The sequence below is a fragment of the Hyperolius riggenbachi genome, chromosome 7 (genome assembly GCF_040937935.1).
Source record: "Hyperolius riggenbachi isolate aHypRig1 chromosome 7, aHypRig1.pri, whole genome shotgun sequence".
In the NCBI taxonomy this organism is placed as follows: domain Eukaryota; kingdom Metazoa; phylum Chordata; class Amphibia; order Anura; family Hyperoliidae; genus Hyperolius; species Hyperolius riggenbachi.
In genome coordinates this window covers 305,915,111-305,927,794 of record NC_090652.1, presented here as the reverse complement: position 1 = coordinate 305,927,794, position 12,684 = coordinate 305,915,111, and the positions used below count along the sequence as shown (strand labels likewise).

The 12,684-nt window shown below is 42.1% G+C and overlaps 1 protein-coding gene across 1 annotated transcript in view; it reads right to left on the bottom strand.

Annotated features, from left to right (window-relative positions):
* Positions 1 to 6,420: 6,420 nt before the first annotated feature.
* LOC137526181 (contactin-associated protein-like 5) overlaps positions 6,421 to 12,684 on the bottom strand; it is a 508,827-nt gene continuing 502,563 nt past the window's right edge. Inside the window, exons 22-23 of the mRNA XM_068247401.1 lie at positions 10,027 to 10,098; positions 6,421 to 7,239 (exon numbers count right to left, since the gene is read on the bottom strand). Of these exons, the coding sequence (XP_068103502.1) occupies positions 7,043 to 7,239; positions 10,027 to 10,098 (269 nt within the window). The 3' untranslated portion in view covers positions 6,421 to 7,042. The remainder of the gene's footprint in view (positions 7,240 to 10,026; positions 10,099 to 12,684) is intronic.

Sequence of the window (12,684 nt, the reverse complement as noted above, 5' to 3'; positions counted from 1 at the left end):
AACTGAAAGAGTACCAAAGAGTAGGTGAAAAAGTGCTGTGGAAATGATTCTATCTTCTTGCTTTCTGGTGGCATAAAATACATTTTATTATGTATATTTACGTGTGAAAATATCACAGGAGAAATATTTTCAGGAGAAAACATGGGAGATAAAGTGAACTGAATAAGGGCCAGGCTCTGCTATAATAAGTCGTATGTCTGTGGTCGTAAATTATAGCGGACTTGAACTCAGAACTTCCTCTCTGCTCTAAAATATAAACAAGAGCACAATAACCTTTACAGAAAAACATTTCTTTGTTACAGCTGATACAAATCCTGCAATAAATCTGCACTGTGTCTACTTCCTGCTTTCAAGGAAGCAGACATATTGTTAACATCCTGTGTTTACAGATTAGCAGCTGAGCTGTGGCAGAGGAGATTCCTGAGCTTACAGAGCTGAGAGATCAAATTACAGTGGTGATTAGCCACAGATGAGGGGGAATTAGACAGGCTAAACTCTCAAAATACATACAGGGTGTATTTCTCTGTGTTTTCCTTCTGTCCTGAGCAAGAGTTCGGGTCCACTTTAAGGATGGTCAGTAAGAGGCAAATAATTCTGAGTTGATGCAAAATGTATACAATTTTTTTTAAACATATCAGCAGCTGCTGCATTTAATTAGTCTAATGCTAACCATTATAAATTTGCATACACTTAGTATAATATTTTCAGCCATTCAGACTAATTAGCATTTCGCTGTTCATCTCTAAGGCCTCCTTTCCACGAACTGTTTCTAGGCAGTGAAATGCCTCTCAAACTCTCTCAACTGCTCACTGCTGCCTGGTAACTGCTTGTTGCTGCATGATAACTGCTCACTGCTGCCGGGTAACTGCTTGTTGCTGCCTGGTAACTGCTCACTGCTGCCTGATAACTAACTGCTCACTGCTGCCTGGTAACTGCTCACTGCTGCCTGGTAACTGCTCACTGCTGCCTGGTAACTGCTCACTGCTGCCTGGTAACTGCTTGTTGCTGCATGATAACTGCTCACTGCTGCCTGGTAACTGCTTGTTGCTGCATGATAACTGCTCACTGCTGCCTGGTAACTGCTTGTTGCTGCATGATAACTGCTCACTGCTGCCTGGTAACTGCTTGTTGCTGCCTGGTAACTGCTCACTGCTGCCTGGTAACTGCTCACTGCTGCCTGGTAACTGCTCACTGCTGCCTGGTAACTGCTCACTGATGCCTGGTAACTGCTCACTGATGCCTGGTAACTGCTTACTGCTGCCTGGTAACTGCTTACTGCTGCCTGGTAACTGCTTGCTGAGCACACAGCTCAACAGTTCGTGGAAAGGAGGCCTAAAAGAGGATATATATATATATATATATATATATATATATATATATATATATATATATATATATATATATATATATATATATATATATATATATATATATATATATATATTTCAGTGATCAAGCAGTAAATATACAGTGGTGTAAAAAAACTGACTTACAACATTGTTTTTATTATTTATTTTAAACCTCAACTGTCTTCTCTTATATACGTCTTGTACACAATATACATTTATCTGCTTGTATTTTTCTAGTTTGTGCAATACTGAATACAGTCCCATTATTCGGACACAATTTATCTATTCATTTAATTAAGCAGAAGTGTACCTGCTGCACCAATTCATACCCCTAAAATTATTCCTCTGCTGCTTAACCCCCTTGGTGGTATGATTCTTTCCGGATGTTAGGGTCTAAAGGCGGTGCAATTTTTTTGCACCCTTTCAGACCCTAAAACCTGGAAAAAATCCTGCTGCCAGGGAGATCTGCAGCAGTTCTGCAATCACTCACCTCCCTGGCTCCAGCGCTGCAGTTATGCCTCCATCCTCCGGGTGGCGCTGCAACTCGACAGCCGGCGATCTCACCAGGAGGACGAAGAGCCCTGGAGGAGGGGAAGAAGAATGGCGGCCGATGTCGGGATTCCACAGGAGGTATGTAGAAACGCCTGCTGCGCTCATTGCTCTGTACACAGAGCAATGCACGCAGCGGGCCTCCGGCGCCTACCCCGAGCAGAAGCATTTATACTTACCTAGGGCTTCCTCCGGCACCCTGTAGGCCATGGGCTCCATTGCCTTCCTGTCCGATCAGTTCCTCCAATGTCCTCCACGGATATCGGGGCACACAATGGAGGAACAGGTGGGACCTGAAAGACAGTAAGGCCCCTTTTCCACTAGCAATTGCTATCGTTCGCGCTGAACGCTAGCAATTGCGATTCAGAAAAAGTACACAATTTTGTTGCGATTTCCAGATGTTTGCGATCGCGATTATTGCTATGCTATGCACTGCATAGCAAAATCGCGGCAATAATCGTTCCACCGGCGATCGAGATTAGGTAAAAAACAAATCGCGGTAGTGGACCTACCGCGATTCCTATGTTAAAAGCAAACCGTAGCAATTTGGAAAATCACTAGCAGTTTGCGATTTTGCGATTCAGCAATCACAAACGCTATAGTGGAAAAGGGCCCTAAGGGAGCCCCAGGCCTACAGGGGCTGTAGGAAACCCAGGTGAGTATAAATGCTTGTGTTTATTATGTCTGGTTTCCATTACTGACTCCTCAACAGAGATGTGAGCGAACAGTTCGCCCGCGAATCTCTATGTGGTCGCTATGTTTTTTTTCCCATGTGACTGAAGGAGGAGTGGTTTACCATGTGACTGAAGAAGGAGTGGTTTTCAATATGACTTAAGGAGGAGTGGTTTCCCATGTGACTGAAGGAGGACATGGTTTCCCATGTGACTAAAGGAGGAGTGGTTTCCCATGTGAATGAAGGAGGAGTGGTTTTGAGTGGGCAGCAGGAGTAGGTTGTTAAGGATGAGATGAAAATTTCTAAATTGGTCCAGCTGCCAGTAAGAACTACAACTTAAAGAGACTCTGAGACGAAAAGTATAATAAATGTATACATACCTATGGCTTCCTCCAGCCCCATCAGCATGCGCTCCCTCCGTACTGCACAGGCGCATGCGTAAAGCAGGTGCCGGCGAGACAGAGGGAGTCCCTGAACATGCGTACACCAAGGGAGAAGTGACGAGACTCAGTACTGGTGATAGAGGCGGTGGAGAACGCGGCGTGGGAGCGATCCATACTGATAGGGCTGGAGGAAGCCCCAGGTATGTATACATTTATACTTTTTAATCTCTGAGTCCCTTTAAAGCGGTATTGTCACCATAAAAATCTAATTTCAACAGCAACTGGTCTGAGTGTATTAAGTGATAAAGATGCTAATCCTGCATTCAAAACTTGCAAAACTTTTTCTGCAGTTATGGTTTGTAGTTATCACATACTTTAGGAGCACTGGCCCTAGTGCCAAAACAGTGTCAAAAATTTGAATGTTTGGAGTTCTTTTTATCTATAATATATTCCTCCTCTTCCATTTATTTCCATCCTAGCTGATCACTTGTGTTTACAAGCAAGGCTGAGGTGACTCAGTGATTTGATGTGTAAATAAAACAAAGTCTCTGGGAGGAGGGCAGCTAATGAATACACAATGAGCAAGAGAAGGGAGGGGGAAAACAAGAGTCAGGGAGGATATGATGTCAGCATTAGCTTGGCAAGATGGCCACTGCCTAGAATAGGATTTTCTGCTTTTCCTTTATAAAATTCACAGGAATCATTACGTGGATAGCACAATACATCTGTTATGTAAGTAGAAGTAGTATTTATCTACTTATATATGTGTTTTTTATTACTAGGTTAGCATGAGTGTCGCTTGTTCTTTAAAATGATGTTCTATTAAATGGATACAAAAAACTGTGCTTCGACTGGGGCATTAATGATCTTCCAAGTTTATAATATCCATTTCCCTCCCAATATACATCTATATATTTTCCATGTTCCTGAATCGCCCTTCCACAGCACGCTTTGTCCAGAGGGCATAAATGACAACCATGATTATTATTAGCCTTCTTTCTTTGCTGTGTGGTACTGAAAGGGAGTATTTATACCGTATAGAGATATATCTATGCTCTGTGTACTTTATGTAGAAAAATAATATTCTATTTATTATAATTCAACTGGAAGAATAAATTATACTAGATAATAAAGCCACAGTTCTGGAATATTCATTTTATATATTATTTCTAAGTCATTTCAGAGGAAATTATTTTAAATCTATATTATATTTATTTGCTTTAAAATTTTATTTTTAACAATAAAAATGAAAAATACTTGAAGCGGCAAGTGCTAGCCACTCCCTAAGTGGTGTGTAATGCTGGGCATACACGGGTCGATCCGGCGGCCGATTAGCCGCCGGATCGACTCCCGCCGCGTCCCCGCCCATCGATTCCAGCTCATCCCCGCCAGCACTCCTTATCAGCCGCTCGATTCCCCGCTATTGTCCGCCGGCGGGGATTGAGCGGGGAATCTATCAGGCAGGTTATCGAACCTGTCGGATATTATCAATCGAGCCATCAGCGGCTCGATTGATAAGGATACAAGCTGCCGTGTATGGAATTGCTCCCCCCCCCCCCCCGACTGGTGGCAGCTTGATTTCAGTAGTTAGGAGATTAGCGCTAGTTAACTGCGGCTCCAGGTATTTCTTTTACTTTTACTAAAAAGATTTCTGCTTTATTAAATTAAATGTACTAGAATACCCTTCACAAATGCATTTTACAGCCTTTCCCTGAACTGGGGCTTTAACCGTTTAGCAGCCAATTTATTTAGAGGTTTGCAAGTGCTCCAGGCCAATTTATTTTATCACAATCATTATTTCTTATTTGTTACATTATCCTGCTTATCATTAGTACTGCTGTAATGTGTATTTATGGCCACTTGTCACTAGAGGGCAGTGTGAACTAATAACAAAGGACTTGTGTTTTCAGTTTCTATATTTTCTGCTAGTAGAGAGAGATCAAAGCATTCCAACTTTGATCTCACAACAAATTCTGCCGACTGAGAACAAAAGCAGTGCACTTATCTCAAACGAGATAACTCATTGAAGTTGCTAATAAGTATAAAGAGAAAAGAATAAATAAAACTAATCGTTATGTTGAATGCAGGCACCTTAATGTATCTGTGTGTTTCTCTAAAACATTTTAAGCACCCTGGTAGCCATGAGTTCTGGACTTATTTATGTAATATTTTTCTACATAACTCGAGCGAGCCCCTTCCACCATCTCTAGTTCCTCACTATAGAGTAATAACGGTAAGCATCATAGTTTTGGCCATCAGAAAGCGATGGAAGGTGGGAAATTGGGACTCAGTCTCGACTTTGGTCCATGAAGTCATGATCGGTGTAGTTGGGCTCCTAGATTTTGGGACCTCTGGAGCCCCCGGTTTCCTACAGCTCAGTTTACAAAGGTCATTTTTTAAAGGTTAATATTAAAAACAAAAAGACAACTAGTTAAAACACATAAAATTAAAACACAGCTTCAGAAAATTAAAATTATTTGGAAAAGGGATAAAACATTAGGAGTTTAAAAAAAATGATGCCAGTTGCAGAAATTGGAACAGGCCCAATTTCCTTTATCCTACAAAATCATATTTAAAGTGGATCCGAGGTGAACTTTTACTCATTGCATAATTGTGTTCCTTTCCTATTGTTTATAGGGCATTCCTCAAGCCAAATACTTTTTTGTTTTTGTTTTAATACTCTAATTCCCTATAAACTAAATAAACCACGCCCACATGTTTCAGAGAGCCTTGGCAGTAGCAAGGGCTCATGGGAGCTCAGTCTGGGCAGGAGGAGGAGGAGGTGTTACTAGACATTGATTTCAGAGGCAGAGGGGAGGAGGGGGGAGGGGGATTAGGTTTTTTTTGACAGGCTTAGTGATCAAGATGCAGATAAGCCTGCCTCTGTGTAATGTTTACAAACAACATGGCTGCTGTCATTGTATCACAGGAACAAATAATCATTTTCTATTAAAGTTGTTTGCAGCTAGATTTGCTGTGTAAACTATCTAAACTTTAGATAAGATATATAGACAAATTACTTGTTATAGTTAGTTTTTCATCTCGGATCCGCTTTAAAGCCTCTGTATGTGACAGTACTTTGGTTCTGATCCAGTTCTGAAACATGCCTGAAGTAGAAACATACAGTTTCGAAAGCTTGCAAAGAAATCTCGTACAGTTAGTCATTAACAGCATCACCTAAACAATTGTAGTTGTTATGTCTTCTGATACAGTTTGTTTCAACCTAAAACCATTGACCGTTTTTCCTTTTTTTAGTAACTTCCTAGTTCCACAGTCACTGTATATATGCAGCACTGAAAGAGAACCCTTTAAGCAGCAGTAAATTTAAACGCCACTTAGATACTAATATATCGAAAAAGGTTAATTAAAATAAAACTATTTCCTGATTGCCAAGACATTGATAATTTTTGAGTATTGGAATACATCATTTTTGCATAAAATTAAGAAAATGTAAGATTTTGGTTTTTGAAATTCTATTTCGGACTACATAGCTTATAGTACCTTAATAGTTTGAGTATATTGGCCTACGCACAAGAGTAACAGCATTTCCTACAATGGTGTTATCTACAGGAGACCTCGGCTTGCTTTCTCCCTTTGCTGGACTGCAAATTAATTTCTTATATGGAAATTCCAGGTGGCACAAATGCATTTACTGCATATATTTATCACTACTGACATCGGATATTCAGAAAGTCCAAACAGAATCCACGGGGCTTCACGCTTCTGGTCAACCAACGAAATAAAAAAAAAGCTTAATCCACGGATATCTCTGGAAGCATGGAGTTGGGTTGCGCCATGACGGTGTCTAAAGATTCGGTCATCCAAAGACTGCGAGGCACATAATTACGAGATTGTATAAAGTCGACCGTATGACCTGAACCAGAAACCATGCTTGGGGGTGGATCCAATCCCATGATGGAGGGCACGATCCCTAAGCTGCCTGCGTGGCCACAAAGATGTTGGCAAGGCAGAAGCAAAGCCCACTACGGTGTCAGGTCAGCTTCCCATCTGAGATAAATTGCTGAGTAGAACCAGCTAAAAAATAGCCCAAAAAAGAGGAGAACGTAATGCGGTAGAAATGCGGTCTGTTAAATGAAATACTCCTTTTTGCACTCGCTGACTGTATTTTGTAAGTCCATTTCATTCCGAAAGTGATAGTCCATGGGTGCGGGGTATTCTTTTTCCCTGGTTTGGCTTTTCCCATGCGTCTTTTTATGTTGGTAAACGACCTTGATCGTGATTGCCGCAATGCAGAAGACAACGAATATCGTTATGGCAATGACACCTACAAAGAAAATGCAGAGATTAACAGAGATATTATGTGATGTGACTAAAAGAGGCACAGTAATGACTTATAGCAGAATGTAATCATTCCCAATTTTACATTAATTATCCTAGTTTAAAGGGAGCCTAAAATCGGGAAAAAATTAGTTTAACTTACCTGGGGCTTCTACCAGTGCCCTGTAGCCGCCCTGTGCCCGTGCAATGCTCCAGTCCCCTACAGTGCCTATCTTTTGGCCAGGGGACTCGAGTCGACAGCCACTGTGCATGCACGGCCGCATAAGTCCTTGATCACGCTCCTGGCATTGCTGCACATGCGCAGTAGAGACTTCCCCATATTGTGCATGTGCACAGTGTTCCCATCCACGTGAGCAAGATCGAGAGGCGCATGGACAAGGCCGCGCAGACTAGGGCCGTGCATCCAGAAAGAGGGGCACTGCGGGGACTGGAGGATCGTTCAGTGATGGCACAGGGCAGCTGCAGGGAGCTAGTCCCAGGTAAGTTACACGTTACAATTTAAAAAAATAATTGTTTGTTTCAACAAAACCAATCATATGTTTAAGTTGAATACTGCAACCACTCATTGATTTCAGTTTGTAAATTTGAATAAATACATAAACCAATAATTCTACCGAACAACCACTTTTCTATATATATTATTTTCACATTATATACCATACTATTTCTAGATAGATAGATAGATAGATAGATAGATAGATAGATAGATAGATAGACAGATAGATAGAGCGCTGACAGGTGAAAATTGCTCTGGTAAAGGGGAAAAAACTCTCAGTGGTCAAGTGGTTAAAGTAAATGAATTAAGCTAAAACAAAAGTCTACGGTTTCTAACATAAGCTATCTGGAGGTCTTGCCGGCTCACAGAGGTCACTGTATCACCACCACCGTATTCCCCACCAAACTGAATTAATTGACAGTTTTCCAATAGGACTGTCACCGGCTTGCAGAATATTAATGTTTCCATAGCGTGTCGAGTGATTGCTGATGGCACCAGAGGCCGGTGAAGGACTTGGCAGCGGCCATCCCTGCAGACGTGGCCAGGAATGAATACACTATAGCAGCAGTTACAGCTTTCTCACTACCGTGGCCGGGAGAGGACCGAGGGGTTACCAGCTAAGAGTAACGTTCTGATAGATGGCTTGTCAGTCCCGGCAAGCAGGAAAGATAAGCAGTCCCGGCAAAGCTTTAGCCGAGAACAAAGGCAATTAAGGAGATGTATTGCTGTGTTCCGTATTTCAGAGGGATCAGAGAAAAGCTATCAGTTGATTTCCGACATTTTTAAGCCGAAATTCTGCTACTGTCACAGCATCGCTATAAACACGGATCAGAGCCGTACGATTTTTTATCTGTTTATTTATTTTGAGAATTCAATGTTAAAAGTGTCCTTTTCTTTTTAAGCTTGCACTTGCACTGGGACTTTCCAAAACTTCCAGGAAGCTCAAACTTAATTTATTTTCAAACCATGCCAACTGCATTCTGTTTGGAGCACAGATTGGCCACAAATGATCATCTTCTAGCATGAGTAAATACCAGCACAACGTGTTGCTAGTCTTCCAGCACACCTAGACTAATCAAGGACAAGTTGCGCTGCATACATCGAATGAGGGCGCCAGGAAAAAATGGCACGGGGTATAGCCAAAATGTTATAATATTGTCTTTAACAGGGGTGTCGAACTCAAATCCAAAGTGGGCCAAAATTAAACTCTGGGACCAAGTCACGGGCAGACCTCAATGTCTAGTGGCCACCTCTCTCCCTTATTAAGTTCCCTGGTTGAATGGCCCACCTCCCTCCACTATACAGTTCTCTGGTATCTAATGTCACCCCTCCCTCCCCTATCCAGTTCCCAGATGCTTAGTAGCCTGCTCCTTCTCCTAAACAGTTCCCTGGTATCTAGTGCTGTCCACTTCACCACATGGCTTTCCTGGTGATATAGCTTCTCTGGTGATCTAGAGTGGGCCAAACAAAATGCAAAGTGGGGAAACCACTTGAGGGACAAATCCGATGGCTCAAAAGGCCAGATTTGGCCCACGGGCCGGAGTTTGTATATGTGGTCTTTAACAATATTTGTATCGATTCTTCATGTAATAGAATCACAAAATATTGTCTATAACAATAAAAAACTAACATATATGTACAATCATAATAAGCATATTAAAATATATTGTACTACAATTAAACCTAACCCTACTCTCACACAAACTCCAATGTCTACCGATGCCTAACCCTAAGACGCCCCTGGTGGTGCCTAACCCTAAGACGCCCCTGGTGGTTCCTGACCCTAACACCCCCCTGGTGGTGCCTAACCCTAAGACGCCCCTGGTGGTTCCTGACCCTAACACCTCCCTGGTGGTGCCTAACCCTAAGACCCCCTGCTGGTCCCTAATCCTAAGAACCCCCCTGGTGGTGCCTAACCCTAAGACCCCCCTGCTGATGCCTAATCCTAAGACCCCCCCTCTGGTGCCTAACCCTAACACCCCCCGGTGGTGCCTAACCCTAAGACCCCCTGCCGGTGCCTAACCGTAAGACCCTCCTGGCGGTGCCTAATCCTAAAATCCCCCTTCCTGATGCCTAACCATAAAACCCCCTTGTTCTGCTGCAACAAAAAATTAAAAAGCTCATTTAGTCTTATGTGTCAACCAGAAAATGCCATTTCCCACACTTAAATAAGTGATCTGTCAATGTATGTAATTCCTTATTCTAGATATGGAATGTACATGTGTCAAGTCCTCTTTTTAGAACAACCATTCCTAGATAACACATGTACTACATTACCTCCAATAACAGCTGGACCACTTCTTATTTCATCTGTTAGCGGTTCCCGGTCATCTGTTTTCCCAAAAGCATCTGAAGTAAAAAAGGTAAGAAAATAAGAACAATCTTCTGATGTGAAAATGAACATCACATTTAGTAACACAAACAGTCTCAGTTTCTAAAAGCCAATTTTGAGTGGAGAAAAGATAAACATTCGCTCAATGTGGAACCAAAGCCGGATGTATACTTTTTCCGCCCATACGACCAAGTATGTTGGGGCTCCCCTTCCATGTGCAGCACCCTGTTCAATGAGCAGCACCCTCTTCCACGTATATCATTCATGTACTGTAACCCCTCTCTTTCATGAGCTGTTACCTTGGGCATCAGTTTCTAGTTATCAGGTGTTGTTTCCCATTTTCAGCCTCCTCTTTCATATGTAGCAACCCCTCTTTCATGTTCAGGTGCCGCCTTGGGCTGCAGCCGCCCAAGACCCGGGCCATTGTGGCCTTTCCAGAAACCCGGCCCAGTGTGGAACTCTGAGCATGGATTCCAAAATTCACCTCTGTGGAGAAAATGTTTTCCCCTCCAGTAAGGATCTCCTTGATCTAAAAGCCTCTTTGTCTTTCCTCTAAAAGTCTTAATTTCCTTGGTGCCTCTGAAATCCTTCTGTGCGCCTTCCAAGACAGTCAGTCCCAAGACTCACCACATCCTGCGCTTTCTGGTATAAGGTACCATGGGACGGCAACAGACACAGCTTTGATTGGCAGAGATGCAACCCACTGCATTTCCTGTAACTCGACAGGAAGGGGTGGGGTGACCGCTGGAAGTCTGGTAAGGCACTCAAGGAATTAGCTACTTACTGGAAATTCATAAAGGACCCGGGGAGAAAAGACTGTTAGATGGAAGAAGAAGAGAACCAGAATCATCAGCAGGATTACTAAGGAGGTACGTGGGTCTATCGCTAAAGTTTATTTATGTTTTTGTTTTACAAGAAATACAAAGAGATTTCTCTCAGTTCCTGCCCTGCTGCAGGAGGTGAAGACATAGATATCACAACTTTTCAGAGACACGGAAGCAGAAAAAAAATATGAGATAATGAATAGTATGTGTAGTACAGATAATTAATAGAACATTAGTACACAGAAAAGAGTCTCATCATTTTAGTTTCAGCTGTAAAGCTTTTTTTTTTTTTTTTTATAACATTGCATCATTCTCTAATATTCGCAGTTTACAAATGACACTCTGTAAAAACAGAGTTAAGCTAATGACCCCTTGAACTTACTGGCAAAAAAAACTGAAACAAACAAGAAACAGTCGGAGACAGTTTGAGATAAGTGCTTCAGTTAAACAGCACTGTAGCTTGCCCAAGTTGGGTCGGAGAGCTCAGAGAAGCTCTTTTGCATAGATAACAACTGAAGTTTCTCAACTCTTCCTGTACTGCAAAACAATGCGAGACTCATTGTTCATGGTTATTATTGTTCTATTTCTTAGCTGTACTACTATGGAATTGTATGTAATTCAATGTGAATTCCTACTGAATACAGAACGCATATTTTCTGCTTTTCAACTGACTTTCATTACATGCGAATTGCACATCATTTTCAAAACAATGCAGCGATGACAGCTGTTTTAAAAACTCTGAAAAACTGTATATAAAAATGAGCATGAAAATAAAATTTCAATGCAATAGATTGAATCGCAATCCCGTACGACCTACGCAAATTCAGTTAGGTGGAAATGGGGCTTTAGAGGAACACAACAGGAAGTGCAGGTTAAAGGGAACTCAAGGTGAGAGAGATATGAAGGCTGCCATATTTATTTCCTTTTAAACAATACCAGTTGCCTGGCAGTCCTCCTGATCCTGTGTTTCTAATGCTTTTAGCCATAGACCCTGAACAAGCATATGCAGATCGGGTACTTTGACTCAGATGACTCCGGTTTTACCAGATTAGCCATATGCTTGTTCCAGGGCTTTGATTCAAACACTATGTATGCCAGAAGATCAACAGGGCTGCCGTGCAGCTGGCATTGTTCTATCCCTCTCACCTCGGGTTACCTTTAATACATAAAAATAGGATATAGCTCAATTGTTAGTAGGTGATTGCAGCTTTTTCCACTGGTCATAGAAGCGATAAGGGCAGGAAAAGAAAGAAGAATATTTTAACTTTTCCCAGGAAGGTGACTTGTGGCGGTAATTCCGTGGCCCCGCCCACATTCCACTGAGTGATAATGTCTAGGATGGAGTTTTCACCTTCAGTCTGTGACTTGACAGAAATTGCATTAGTGGCGTCTCTGTTCTCTCACTGAGAGCTCCTCTAATGAGACACAACTAAGCAGACACGTAGGTGTATTCTGACATAATGTTCTAAAATTCATTTTCATGTCCTTCCCCCTCACAGCAGTCCTGTATAATCCTTCCTAGCCTGCTGTTCGGTAAGATTTATATCTGTCACTGTAATTAGTGATGTACGGCATATTTATGCATAATTATATAGCCGTGTCTTTCACGGAGTCACCTCCTAAGTTTGTCCGCCAGCTGTATTTCCCAAGAAAAACTCCTGCCCACGAATGTACTTAGCTTATTTCAGCATAGTCCTCCATTCTCCTACTTCCCACTGGCCAATAGCACAATCCTTTTCTCTCCTACTTCCCCAGCACTGCCCAACAGAAAAGTCCCCC